Raw genomic sequence first — 14,201 nt, forward strand, 5'->3', positions numbered from 1 at the left:
TTTCCTCCCCTTTATTTTTGTTTTTATTTTAACCGTTTTATTTCTTTATTTTTAGTGTGTATATTCGTTTTAACCGGTCGTTTGGAATGTTCTGATGAACGTAAATTCATTACTTGTCAACATAACGTTCTCAGTGTAACATTGGTTATGGCGGTATGTGACTTAGGCATCACTTAATTTAGGTCTTACCTTAGTACGTGTAGAATTACGAGAAGTAAAGCATTTCGCGTGACCATATTTTTGTCATATGCGAGAGCCCATACATTTGCCCCAAGGCAGGAAGTAAAACCGCTAAATGAATAATTTTGGTTTGGTAACGGTGTAGTCTAAATCTCAAGAAATTTGCAGAAACCCGTTTAGAAAGGTAAACATCGTGGAAATTAAAATGCTTATTTCTTACGATATTGATACAACGTGACAACTGTGGTTTCAGTAGACTACGGTAAGTTGGTAGTACCTGGTAACTATAGCCTACAAAAGTTAGCTCTGCAGCTAACCAACACAGGAAATATCTCGTTGCATTTCCTTTTGTATTGACGACTGGCAAAAGACGTCATATGTTGCCATGTTGCATTAGATTAGTTGTCATCTCTTGATAAAAATTACCAACGTCAGCATTAATTTACATACATCTTAACCTGGCTGGATCGACTGGTGACTCTTTTTGAGACCGACCACTTAGTACAAATTCAGGCGACATCTTGGACAGACTGACATTTATATCCATCATAAACTTGAAATAAAGGTAAGACGAACAAGCATTTTCACATTAATGTTTAGTAAAAACGGCTATTTGTATACAACGTTAGCCGCAAGCCATTTTAGCTACAAAAATACGAAGGTTTGCGAGTAGGCTACGGGCTAACATCGCAAAACTACTTCAAAAGGAAACGCTTACTTTGTAAAATTTCTCCCAACCGTGAAGAATGCCTGACTTGTTTACATTCTGCACAGAAGTGACGAGGAAGTAAATCTGTACCTGTTTCCGTAGCAGCACTGTCGATATAGACAATATCGGAAGTGCCGTCCTAAAAAGAGTGCCTGACCTGCAAGCATAGAAATGTGTTAACACGTGATAAAAAAAAAGAGATAATAAATGTAGACTGCACGAGAACTTTAGATATAGGCCCACTAGTATGACATTCTGACTGAACTGTCTCACTTAATAAAACTCAAAAGTAACTTAAACACCCAGTCAGAACTAGTGGCTTACTATTAGTTCCGTATTTTAGCATAATTTTCTGCATCCTACCTGATGTACTAGAAGTTCAAGCATACGTTTAGAACTACATTTTCCTGGAGTGCATTATAGTTCAAAAGTGAACCTCAGCCATGTTCTTGGCTAATGAAACTGTGGACAGGTGAAGATATTATTCAGAAATCATTTAAAATGCATGGAAATAGAATGGCACTATGATAGGCTAACCAGAAACAACCAGTTTTAGGTTGGCAGAAAATAAGCCTATTTTTCTGAAGGCAGATTGTCACCCGCTGGCTAAAATAGGTGCTGTATGGGCGAGGGGCATGCCAGGATGGTGTACTGTACCTGCCATCCCGATATCGGGCCAACTAAGCATACCTAGTTGCTTTCAGAATATCAACAGCATTACTTTACAGGAAAATTAATTTGTGTTCAATGTGCACCGAGTATATTTTTCCACGCTGTTTTCAATGAGTGGAACAGTGTGCCAAGTGTCATGGACGGTGTGGAGACGTAACATTTAAGTGCTTTTATTATTCGGTAAGAATACCGAAGCTAAATTATGAACGATGAGTGCGCAACACGTATTGCAGGGCTAACTAACATTTTTTTTCCAAGGAGCACATGCCTTCTGAAGTTGAAAAATTTATGAGCGCACTAAGTAGCCTACATCCCAGTTAGTAGATGTGTAGTAGAATGGGTGAGTTGGGTGGCCATGTCCCACCCCTGACTACAAAAGTAACTGTTTAACCCTGATTCAGACCAAAAACAAACAACAGGAGGGAAATGCCTTCTAGTCTCATTCCGACCTACGCACATGGCATTACTCTGGTTCATTTGCTGTAATAGGACCAGCAATGGCCTAGGCTAGGGGTTCTCTTTGTACACATTTATCTATAAACAACAGCTGCAGTCACACAGCCAGCCACTGTGCCAACACATTCTGTGATTGATCTTTCTTGGGGTGAACAGAATGCACTACGTTTTTTGGGGGAAGAAAAAGAGTAAGATTTAGGCTGGCTGGAGTCCCAGTGGGAGTATCTGGAGTGTGGCTGTTACCGACACTGGGACACCTTCCTAAGGGACACGCAGAACACATCCAGCAACACAGAATTCAGTGAGACAACTTTCACCCCGTCGTGACTGTCCTATCTCAGCTGTAGCACCAGTGCGACCGTGTCCCCGTCTGCTGGAATCTGTACGTGTGCCGGCCGGTCGAAGCAAAGGAAGACCTCACAGAAAAAACGTGGCCTTTTGAAGAATGCGAGTATGAGAAACGTTCGTGTCATCGGGGGGGGGGCAGGTGCTGTACTGACGCCCCGGCGGACCTCGATGGGCGATAATAGCCGTGTCAGTTACAGCGTTTGTTTTCACAGAAGAATATTTCGCAGTTTGGGGGGGGGGGGGGGGGTAGGGTCAGCGGACTGGGATTGTGCCCCCCCCCCGATTCCGGCAGAGCCTCTGTAGCTAATGTAAGAAAGGTGTTCGGTGAGCGAGCCTTCAGAAGTCCCTGCAGAAGGGGGGGGGGTGTGGGGGGGTGGGGGCAGGGGGGGTCACGCTCGAAGCAGGAAGCCCTCGTCCGCAACGGCAAAGAAAACAGCGAAGCCTTCAGAGCCGAATCATCAAAGGGCCCGGAGCGGCGGAACCCCCAGAGTCCGCCCCGTGCGCGCCGAGCCTCGAAGGGTCCCGCCGAGCGAAGGGTGACCCCAGGACAGACATCAGTCGCCAGGCCAGGCCGCGGGGGGTCAAAGGTCACGCGGCTTTTATTTTTTCACCTGCTTCCTGCAGCCGTCCGGAAACTTCGGCCCGGAGCATCAGCCCGTGGCCGTGTCCCTCAGAGAGGCTCGGAAGCGCAGGTGCTAATGGGACAGCGCCGGGCGTTTGGAGCTCACGGGACACGCGCGAACCGCCGTTCCGTTTAGTGATCGAGCGTCGTTTGCCATGGCTGCGAGACGGACGCGCTCTGAGGGTGAAAACGCTATCGGAGCTTAACCACAGCTGTGTGGAAGCCTTGGTTGTGAGGTCACAGTGGGTTACAGAACTGGGCTTAACCACAGCTGTGTGGAAGCCTTGGCTATGAGGTCACAGGGGTCAGAACTGGTTAACCACAGCTGTGTGGAAGCCTTGGCTATGAGGTCACAGTGGGTTACAGAACTGGGCTTAACCACAGCTGTGTGGAAGCCTTGGCTGTGAGGTCACAGTGGGTTAGAGAACTGGGCTTGTAACCTAGAAGCTGCAGGTTTGATGAACAAGTAGAACTGCCGCTGTGCCCTTTGAGCAAGGCCCATAACCGGAATGGTAATTATCCAGTAAGTAAAAGAAAAAAAGAAAAAAAAGGCACTATGTATGCAGGGTGTGAGGGGACTGTGTAAAAATACAAAATCTCACTCAGGATAAGAAATGCCTGTGATGTAAATGTTATGAAAAGTGCCAAACTCTCGGTGCTGTGTAGGTATGGGGCATGCCCCCGCCAAGGCGTAACTTGGCGGGATGGCATACCTGCCATCCCAATATGCAAGCAGCTCACAGATCATGCAGATCGATGTAATCAACTGGCTTTGATGAAAAGGTCGCCCCCTGGCTGGGATGTCGGTCAATTACAGGGCGAATGCCCAGAATCCTATAGCTTGTAACCCATTCGCACAAGGCATGGAATTCAGTACTCCAGCAGGAAGTTTGTGAAAAGGCCTTGTGCAGACACCTGTGTTAACACGTAGTGCTATGGGGTGGCAGTATAGTATAATGGGTAAGGAACTGGCCCAGTACCCTTGAGCAAGGTACAGTGCATTTTAGTGGTATGTAACCTTTCTGGCTCTGTAGGTGGTTCAAAAAAAAAAACAAAAAGAAAGTGATGGATACATTTAGAATTATTGAGTTCCTTGTTCAATTTTTTTTGCAGTAAACCGTAATTGCTAAAAACTGTAACACGCATTTGGATACACGGCGGTGTAGAGTTTTAGTATGAGGCGGTAATCGCGCTCTCGCTAGTCGTGTCGGGTGGGGCGTTGTGACGTTCAGTCAGGCCTCCATTCAGCAGTTATCCCATACCGCCAAACCAGCCACGCCCGTCACATGACCCCCCTGTTCCGTCTGTCCTTCCCATCCCAAGCGGTAATAATTTACCCTCTTCCCATGCACAGGCCTGGCCTCAGAAAAATGGTGGGAATGAGAGTGATAAAGAGTGCTGCCGCCCTACTGGTAAGCCTTTGCAAATGCATGCATGAAATTCCCATCAGAAAAGACCTTTACTGACTCAATACTAACATCACTTTCTGAGGCCCGCCTAACCAATAACTTAGTAGACGTGCTCCCTGAAATGCCTTAGAAACATTTCTGTGTATTTTAATAATTGTGCATTGATCATATATGACATTACATTAGAAGCATTTAGCCCACACTCTTATCCAGAGCGACTAACTGCAATTTACTGATTTTAACTTTAGCACTTTTTATATAGTATCCAGTTATAAAACTGGAGCAATTTACGTGCTTTGCTCAAGGGTACAACGGCAGTGTCCTACCTGGGAATCGAGCCTGCAACCTTAAGGTTACAAGCCCAGTTCCTTGTCCATTATAATTAAATGGACTGTTTGCCAGCTTTTTAAGTATGCTAAATGTGAAGATATGTACATGCAAAGCATGCTGGGAAACTGCAGGGTGGGGAATGGGGGTGATGATGGGTTATTGGTCACTTAAAAATTTATTTTTTTTAAAAACTATATTTCCCCTACAAATATTTTGCATTCATAACACTATTATAGTTCAGACTTTGTGTACCATGTGCTTAGCTGTTAAATGGTGAACAATGTTGAAAATCTGCTTCTAATGGAACCGCTAGCTTTTTTTATTTTACTTTTTGAAAAATAGGATGTCCTCGTGAATGTTTTTTAGACAGCACTGTACATCAGAACGCAGAACATTGCATTTTAGTGAGCCAAACAGAACTCAGCAATGGATGGTTCAACAATTACTAAGTATTGGAAAAATTGCAAGGGCTACACAAATGGAAATCTTGCTCTTTCCTGCTAACTGAAGCCAGCTACATAAGTTTAGACTACTGAGTCTCCGCTTTTAATTTGTGAATCGTTTTTTGTTTTTTTACCCCACAGAATCCCTCACCCTGGGGCTCCCCAAAGGGAACACTGTAGTTAAAATCCAGTACTTTGCTTTCACTGCAAGCAATGAATCCTACTTCACACCTCACACAGTGGACAAATGATCCTGCAACTTTAAAATGGCGGCAGTACTGACCCACAGACCAAGATCAAGTTCAAAAACAAAATGATAGCATAGCTACAGCAGACATAACGGAACGTGCAGAACAGTAAGGACAGCGTCCCATTCTGTTCACAGTGGCAATTATCGAGCTCACATGCAGCGTGGTAAAAAGTTATTTCTGAAACCTTTTTTGAAATTTCGGGTTATTTTAAACGCGCTATGCGCTGAAGTAGACCTGCAGTAACATGCTGATATAAAAACGCTGCTCTCATTCAGCCAGTGCTTCCCCCTGCAGAGCGTCCTGGTTCCCACGGCCTCCATGACGGACCTGTTTGTGTACGGGACCCTGAAGAGGGGCCAGCCCAATTACTTCCGGATGACGGACGCGGGTAACGGGCGGGCGGAGTACCTCGGAACGGCGCGCACCGTGGAGCGCCTCCCGCTGGTCATCGCGGGGAAGTACAACATCCCGTTCCTCCTCAACGTGCCCGGGACAGGCCAGCGCGTGCGGGGGGAGGTGTACCGCGTGGACGCCGCCATGCTGGCCTTCCTGGACAAGTTCGAGAGCTGTCCCGCCATGTACCAGCGCACCCCCGCCCGGCTGGAGGTGGAGGAGTGGGCGGGGGAGGGCGGCCCGTCGCCGGGCAGCGTGGTGGAGGCCTTCGTCTACAGCACCACCACCTACCAGCCCGAGTGGCTCACGCTGCCCACCCACGAGAGCTACGACCACGCCGGAGACCACGGACTGAGCTACGTCAGCCGCGAATATCGAGACTGAAGCGCCGCACACAGGATCCACACACAGGGTCCGCACACACGGGTCCTCACATGGGGGTCTGCACACAGGGGTCCGCACACAGGGTCCGCACACACAGGTCTGCACAAGCATTCCTCCTCCTCCCCCCAGATTCGACCGTAATCCTTTCCTCTACCTGCACTTGTTGTACGTCGCTCTGGATAAGAGCATCTGCTAAATGCCTGTAATGTAATGTAATGTAATGATTTTTTAGCCAGTGGGGTGAAGCGACCGTTGACTGTAGCGTAGCACTTCGTGGAGAAAGAAAAACAGGACTCAGGGTGTAGAGAGCACAGCAACTCCAGCTTTTTTGCACAAAATGTGGTGGGTGGGGCTTAGATTTAACAATATAATCATTTAAAAAAGAGAACCAATGTAATTTATCAAACAGAGACACGACACTCAGCTTTAGACCTTAAAAAAGTGATTTTGTGTTTATCACCACTTTAAATGAATAATAACAGTACTGTAATTGTAATGAGCTATCCAATGCAGTTATATTCTTAGGCAAATATGTGCAGGAAATGACTATTAAATCTATTAAATGGGATTCATGTTTGTTTATTTTGGCTTTGCACCATGTTAAAAAAATTCTACGATTGGTTTATTACAAAGTGAAGTGAAAGAAATGAAAACCTCTACAATCACACTAATCAGTAATCTTCCACCTTGTCTGACACCTCTTTTAAAAAAATAAGGCTGAACATATTTCCTTGCCAGGATTACAGTAGTGTTGGACTTCAGATCTTCCACATTTCATAAATACATCTCACACAGTTTGAGACCGTACTGTATACATCCACAAATGAATTTGTGTGGGCCATCATGCTTCTACTGACGTCAGTTATATTTCAGGGAAAATAATCATAACCAGCATCTGCTGAGATGGTTGGGAAAATGCAATTCAGGGCAAAGCTACATTTGATGGAGAAGTGTGTGGTTAACACACAAATGCTGAATTTCAATATACAAAATGCTCACAGCTAAATTATATCGATAAATAATGCAATGGATATTTTTATGCATAGTAAATGTACCTTTGTACATTCGATGACCTTCTTGGAAGGGTAAAGGCATACAGTATGTCCTTCAGTGAATCCCACAGAACGCCGCACTACTTAAAAACTCAAGGAGGAATGTTTCAACTAATCTATCAAAGTCCTGTTATTTATCCTGATGGACAGAAACACTGTAGTCAAACGATCAGAAAGGGACAGGAGGAGCTACTCCAGCTCCACCAGCAGATCTCCTTCCCCCACGGTCTCTCCAGGTTTACAGTGCACGCTTTTCACCTGAACATTCACACAAACACAACAAGAGAGAGAGGGAAAAAAAGCCCAAGTCATCATAACAGTCCGTCTTATGGGACAAGATGCAGAAGCACGAAACTGACTGTGAAAATCCCTTAAAAAATAAAAACAAATCTTTGCTGAACTTATGAAAAAATAAAAGTATTACCAGCAAAAACATCAGGGGGTGTGAAATTAAATACTTGTAGTGGAGTTTGTGCTAATGTGTGTTGTGTAAAAGGACTGTGCCGTTACGATTCTCATTCTCATATCAGCAGTGGTTTATATTTTCTTGAAGACGACAAACAGAAAATGATTTAAGAGCAGGAAAAGGTGGGGGAGAAACCCAGAATCATCCGCGTGGTTCATGGGAAATTAATTTCACCCCCGACTCCGCCCCCCCCCCAAAAAGAGAAGGTTCCGGAACAAAGAACCGCCCCCACCTTGGCCGCCCTGGCGGCGGTCATGCTGTTCTGCATCTTCATGGCTTCGATAACGCAGATCTCCTGTCCCTCAGCCACCTGCAGAACAACACGGGGGGGGGGGGGGGGGTAACATGGGATCCACAGCAGACGCCTGAACGCTCTCTCTGACACTGTAAACCGTGTAACGCGGGGGTGTCAAACTCAACTCCCGAGGGGGGGTGGGGGGGGGGGGGTGCAGTGTCTGCGGGTTTTTGTGGTTTTCCTTCAAACAGCTGCTAATTAAGGCCTTGAGAGAACGGGGTCTGTGGGTTCTTCAGCCAATCGGTGAGTGAAATGAAGAGATGGTGCCGAAACACCCCGAGAAGCAGCAGACAATGCGGCCCTCCCAGCCCCCCCTGGCCCTCCCAGCCCCGGGTTCGACACCTGTGGCGTGGAGCGATGATGAGGCTGGAGACCCAGGCTAGCCTGACGCCCGCAGGGCCTTCTGAACTCCGGCTGCTTTTACAGGACCCACAGCACCTGACTGAGCTCCTTTATCCAGCTGTGTTAGTCTGTGACCCGAAACATGCGTGTGTGGAGCTGAGACACGTGTGTGGAGCTGAGACGCGTGTGGGGAGCTGAGGCACGCGTGTGCGGAGCTGAGACGTGTTGCGTGTGTGGAGCTGAGATGCGTGTGTGGAGCTAAGACGTGTGTGCAGAGCTGAGACATGCGTGTGTGTGGAGCTGAGACACGTGTGTGGAGCTGAGACGCGTGTGGGGAGCTGAGGCGGGTGCGAGCTGAGACGGTGCGTGTGTGGAGCTGAGATGCGGGTGAGCAATGTGTGCAGAGCTGAGACATGCGTGTGTGTGGAGCTGAGACACGTGTGTGTGGAGCTGAGACATGCGTGTGTGTGGAGCTGAGACACGTGTGTGTGGAGCTGAGACACGCGTGTGTGGAGCTGAGCCATGCGTGTGTGGAGCTGAGACATGCGTGTGTGGAGCTGAGACGTGTGTGCGAAGCTAAAACACGCGTGTGGGTAGAGGCGGCATCATCTGGGAGGAGTGTTTTTCGCTAAAGTAAATCGTAATCTAGAAAAATCAAGGAGGACAAAAAGGCAGCTTCACTAGCATTAGCATGCGCTAAAATAATCTCTTAATTTATGGCCTTTTATAAGTCTGTGCTAAACTAATCTCTGTATTACCTTACGGCCTTGCTAATTCTGCACTAAACGTCTGATGAAAAATGCCAAATGATCACCACCATCCAAATGGGAGGAGGCTGGGGGGACCTGAAGGTGAAGATCTTCCTCGCTGGCGACGCGTTTGGCGAGCGTGGGGGGGAACCTAACGAGAGTCTGACACTGTCCTCTTTAACGCTCGAGTCGCAGAGCTCAAAATGGCCGCTCCTCTCGCTGCTAAAACTTTTCATCGCCGGAGTCTGTGGAGTCGCTTATTATCTCTCCCCCACAGACGCACCGTGCTAAAAGAGTGAATGATTAAATGATTTTTTTTCTACCTTAAAAAGACGGAATGAACCACATCACCCTTCCAGGCAAGAACAAAGACAGGCAACGGACACCCACGGTGAAGAAGAGACTCAAAGGTGCTGCTTTTCCTGCAGACGGCATACCCATTGGGCATAAATGGCTCCCCAGATCTATATCAGCTCCACGTTTCTATCTTCGGATGACTCAACATAGAATCCCTTTTTGCAGTCTAAACATCTCCTGACAAACCCATAATCAACCAGACAGGATGCCTTCAGTGTTAGTCTTATAAAATGCTCAACCCCCCCAACCACCCCCCCCATCTCTTTAATAAACCTAATGGCTTCTGAAGCGCCTCTCTCTGACTACCGGTCTAATTGATGTAAATTTTGTTGATCTACAAGACCAGTATGTTTCATCCTCCCTCCGCTACATCCTCTCCCCTGACACGGGGGGGTCAGAGGTCGCGTTCACGGCCGATTGTCAGACTGGTGCTCATTAGTGCTGACACCCGACCAACGCCCCCCCCCCAGCCCGGGCCGAGGAGCGAGCAGACACCCCCCCACCCGGGCCGAGAGCGAGCAGACACCCCCCGCCGGCCGAGGAGCGAGCAGACACCCCCCCCCAGCCCGGGCCGAGGAGCGAGCAGACCGCTCCTTTCATCCGTCCGTTAGGCGCTGGTGTTTTTAGGAAGGGCCCGACTGTCACACGGGGGGGCGCCCCCGCCCCCCTCCCCCCGCAGGCCCGTGATTAATCCTCACTGATGGCGAAATTATTATTATTTTTTTTAAAGGCGCACGGGGGCAGCTGCTTGTCGCGACTCACAGAGCCGCCATGATAAATGTTTTATTTTTTTAAGTGCGGAGTGATTCGAATGAGCGGCCCTTTTAACTGCCACATCTGAAAAACGGCAGTTGCTACGGCGAGGCTTCTGTCTTTGACGAGTGCTGTTTGCAGGGGGTTTGAATACACGCCCTAAAAAAATGGTTTAGTCACCTTTCAATGCAGGAAAACTGGAGAAAATGAGAGATGTCTGCACAGAAGCAGGATATAGAAATATTCTTCAAAATATATACACTGCACTGAACAAAGTTCAAAGGGCTTGGTTATTGCTGGATCCTTTGTTTGAATAAAGAAAAGGTTCTTTTTTTTCTGTGAGGGGGGGAGGGGAAAGGAGAAAATCATTTTTTCGGAGGACCCCTCTGCGGCTTCTGCGAGACAAAGCGAAGCGGCTGGGCTCTTATTGGGGATACAGCGCAGTGAGGCGGAAATTTATTAAGCGGCAGCGGCTAATGTGCGCATTATTCATCTCTGCAGAGCGTGGAGAACGACTTAGAGCGTCTGAAATTACGGCTGAGGGGCTGACTGCACCGCGGCCCGGACCCCCCCACCCCCCCACCACCGCCTCGGCCTCTACAGACCCCCCCACCCCCCCACCCCCGCCTCGGCCTGTACGGACCCCCCCACCCCCGCCTGGGCCTGTACGGACCCCCCCACCCCCGCCTGGGCCTGTACGGACCCCCCACCCCGCCTGGACCTGTACGGACCCCCCCACCCCCCACCCCGTCTGGCCTGTACGGACCCCCCCACCCCCGTCTGGGCCTGTACGGACCCCCCCACCCCCGCCTGGGCCTGTACGGACCCCCCACCCCCCACCGCCGCCTCGGCCTGTACGGACCCCCCCCACCGCCGCCTCGGCCTGTACGGACCCCCCCACCCCCGCCTCGGCTTGTACGGACCCCCCACCCCCGCCTCGGCCTGTACGGACCCCCCCCCCACCGCCGCCTCGGCCTGTACGGACCCCCCACCGCCGCCTGGGCCTGTACGAACCCCCCCCCCGCCTGGGCCTGTACGCACCCCCCACCCGCCTGGGCCTGTACGGACCCCCCCACCCCGCCTCGGCCTGTACGACCCCCCCACCGCCGCCTCGGCCTGTACGGACCCCCCACCCCCGCCTCGGCCTGTACGGACCCCCCCCCCACCGCCGCCTCGGCCTGTACGGACCCCCCCCACCGCCGCCTCGGCCTGTACGGACCCCCCCACCCCGCCTCGGCTTGTACGGACCCCCCACCACCGCCGCCTCGGCCTGTACGGACCCCCCACCCCACCCCCGCCGCGGCCTGTACGGACAGATGGAGAAATGCCCGAGTGCCCCCCCCACCCCATGCACACTGTCGGCATTACTACAGATACACCAGCCCGTACACCAGGAAGAGACGGACACACGAAAAGACACACGAAAAGTGTCTCCGTAGTTTCTGGGATAAAAACTAAATGGGGGGGGGGGGATCTTCGGTGTGGGACGTGCAGGTTTGACCAGGCAGCGGCTTCCGCTCCTGGAGACGAGAGGCATCTCCGAACCCCTTTTTATTAAAACTTGCGTTTCCCTGGAGACGCGCCTCTCCAAACGCAGTGGAGACAGGAGCGGTAAGTGGAGACAGGAGCGGTAAGTGGAGGCAGGAGCGGTAAGAGGAGACAGGAGCGGTAAGTGGAGACAGGAGCAGTAAGTGGAGACAGGAGCGGTAAGGGGAGACAGGAGCGGTAAGTGGAGGCAGGAGCGGTAAGTGGAGGCAGGAGCGGTAAGTGGAGACAGGAGCGGTAAGAGGAGACAGGAGCGGTAAGTGGAGACAGGAGCGGTAAGTGGAGACAGGAGCGGTAAGTGGAGACATGGGCGGTAAGGGGAGACAGGAGCGGTAAGCGGAGACAGGAGCGGTAAGCGGAGACAGGAGCGGTAAGTGGAGGCAGAGGCATATGGGCTCTGCGCAGCGCTGAACATCCACAGGACGGACAGGTGCATCCGTCAGCGCCCGGGGGCGGGGCCAGGGGCCACACGCCACGGCCCTGGTAAACCTGCCGGGGCTTTTAGAGCTTCGCCCGCCGCCGGTCCGTCACCGCGGAAACGCAGGCCCCCGGTGGCCCCCCGTGACGTCAGGAGGCCGCGGAGCGCGAGACGCGTGCGCCTGGTTACCGCCGGCGATACGCACGCTTACCCAGAGCGCACCGCAGCGGAACCCAGGGTCGGGCCCGGACAACAGGCCAATTAGAGCCCAGCATCTGCCACGCCAAAGCCCGGCGGAGAGGAGGAGGTTCCGAGCGACCCGGGCGCTTGGAGGAGAACCCGCCGCGTCCCGCCGGTTCCGACCGCTCCGCGCTGGAGCGGGCCGCCAGATCGGCCCGCCGGACCGGACAAAAACGCAGGCATTCTATAGAGATCCTTTTTTTTAAATTAAAAAAAAAAAAAAGTACTTCTATGGGGAATGGCTCTCTTTGTTCTATGCCAGGCCCCCGCGTTTGTTCTGCCAAATTTAACAGAAGGCTCAGAGGGTTGCTGGGGTCCACCCCTGCATCACCTTCCACTGCGAAGCAGCTACCCAAGGAAGACAATCACCTCGAACCCTGCGGTCCGCTCCACAAAGCGAAAATCCTTTAATTAGGCTTTTTTTTTTTTTTTAAATGCCGCATTTTCCTTCAGGATTGCTAGATCATAAAAAAGCAATTAGACCGTCGAGCAGGAGTTTAATTCATTTTACACCGTTCCCCCTTTTCAGAGAAAAAAGGAAACTCCACATTCAATTTCTTGTGTTCCAATTTTTAAGGCGTCCATAAGAGACATTAGGGAGCTCGTGCAGCTGCTGGAGAGGCGGCTCATAGTCTGTGCTTCGCAGCTTAAAGGACTGAGAATCAGACAACACATCAGCCACATGCAGGTATTATAAGTGGTGTGGAATTCAGTTTATATTTCAGTCTATTATAAGGCGTCATACGGACAAAACGTAAAGAGGAATGTCTACAAGTAACTGATCTTTCAGAAATATCCAGAGTGTAAACTGGGCTGTTAAAAAAATAATTTAAAAAAAAAGGTGCATGAAAAAAAAAATACGACCGTTCACTGCTGAAACTCAGTTTCAGCGAAACTGCAATTATTAATCTCGCCTGTGGAGGCAGTGTTGCCCACAAAAACACAGTCCAGCCACAGGACAGTAGCAGACTTTCCCTTTCTAAACCCAATCCTTCAGGCAAATCTTTAGCAGCCTGCATAAACTCAAATATGTGGAATATTACAGACATGTATGTGTTCATACTGACGAAGTCACACGGTCTGTAAGTACTGGCTGAATATTTTAACATTTTCACAAACATATATTCACAAAAGGCTCTGCTAAGACACACAGCGAATGGTAAAAATACAACATTTTAACAAAATTTTGAAGGTGGTTCAGTCTGATTCTGACCCTGTGCAAGCCGAAAGCTTGGACTACGGTTTCTCCAGCCTTAAATACTTTAATACTAAATCCAAACTTGTATAGTGAACAACTACATTTCAGACAACAATTTTTAAACCTTTAATTTTTTTTTTTAACTGAGTCCTTGAGGCACATCTTACTGCATATATACCTGAAGGGCAAGAGAACAGCTTCAATTAAACACAAATTATTGTATGGATAATTTAAAGACTATTTTGAAATTGCATTTAAATCAAACCCAGCGCTATAAAATAAATAACACATGCAAGAGGCAGTACTATTAATAGTAATTCCGAAAAAAGAATACACTGTTACTATTATTATTATTATTATTATTATAGAAGAAGCATTATTTTAATATAACATAACTGCTATTCAAGTTAATACTAAAACAGGAAACAAGGAGTAAAAGGATGAATCTGCTCGACAGAGACAGAACGCAAACAAACGAAAAAACGTCCTTTTTGAAATCGCAGCCAAACGCGGCTGAACCACAGAGGCCGAAATGAATAGCAGAACACGGGGAGATCCGTTTAAACCTCGCTGCTGCTTCAGTCGCTAA

General features: G+C 49.4%; 2 protein-coding genes across 8 annotated transcripts in view; one reads left to right on the plus strand and one right to left on the minus strand.

Annotated features, from left to right (window-relative positions):
• Positions 1-125: 125 nt before the first annotated feature.
• LOC135241433 (gamma-glutamylaminecyclotransferase-like) lies at positions 126-6,765 on the plus strand. 7 transcript variants are annotated; one of them, XM_064311866.1, is made up of 4 exons: positions 449-745; positions 4,342-4,399; positions 5,715-6,225; positions 6,266-6,765. In XM_064311866.1, the coding sequence occupies exons 2-3, from the start codon at positions 4,358-4,360 to the stop codon at positions 6,195-6,197; spliced, it is 525 nt and encodes a 174-aa protein (XP_064167936.1). In that variant the 5' UTR covers positions 449-745; positions 4,342-4,357; the 3' UTR covers positions 6,198-6,225; positions 6,266-6,765. The 7 variants fall into 7 exon arrangements, with proteins under 7 accessions (XP_064167937.1, XP_064167938.1, XP_064167941.1 ...); XM_064311867.1 differs by lacking the exon at positions 449-745 and adding an exon at positions 126-442 and having other exon boundaries at positions 5,715-6,765; XM_064311868.1 differs by lacking the exon at positions 449-745 and adding an exon at positions 126-364 and having other exon boundaries at positions 5,715-6,765.
• pcca (propionyl-CoA carboxylase subunit alpha) overlaps positions 6,761-14,201 on the minus strand; it is a 144,054-nt gene continuing 136,613 nt past the window's right edge. Inside the window, exons 24-25 of the mRNA XM_064311873.1 lie at positions 7,948-8,025; positions 6,761-7,507 (exon numbers count right to left, since the gene is read on the minus strand). Of these exons, the coding sequence (XP_064167943.1) occupies positions 7,439-7,507; positions 7,948-8,025 (147 nt within the window). The 3' untranslated portion in view covers positions 6,761-7,438. The remainder of the gene's footprint in view (positions 7,508-7,947; positions 8,026-14,201) is intronic.

This window comes from Anguilla rostrata, chromosome 15 (assembly GCF_018555375.3).
Source record: "Anguilla rostrata isolate EN2019 chromosome 15, ASM1855537v3, whole genome shotgun sequence".
NCBI classification, from domain to species: domain Eukaryota; kingdom Metazoa; phylum Chordata; class Actinopteri; order Anguilliformes; family Anguillidae; genus Anguilla; species Anguilla rostrata.

What these genes read in the sequence shown, in the direction of transcription:
- LOC135241433 (XM_064311867.1), top strand. Translation starts at nt 4,358, where the DNA reads ATGGTGGGAATGAGAGTGATAAAGAGTGCTGCCGCCCTACTG. An exon ending in AGAGTGCTGCCGCCCTACTG is followed by an intron (nt 4,400 to 5,714) that starts GTAAGCCTTTGC and finishes TTCCCCCTGCAG; the next exon opens with AGCGTCCTGGTTCCCACGGC.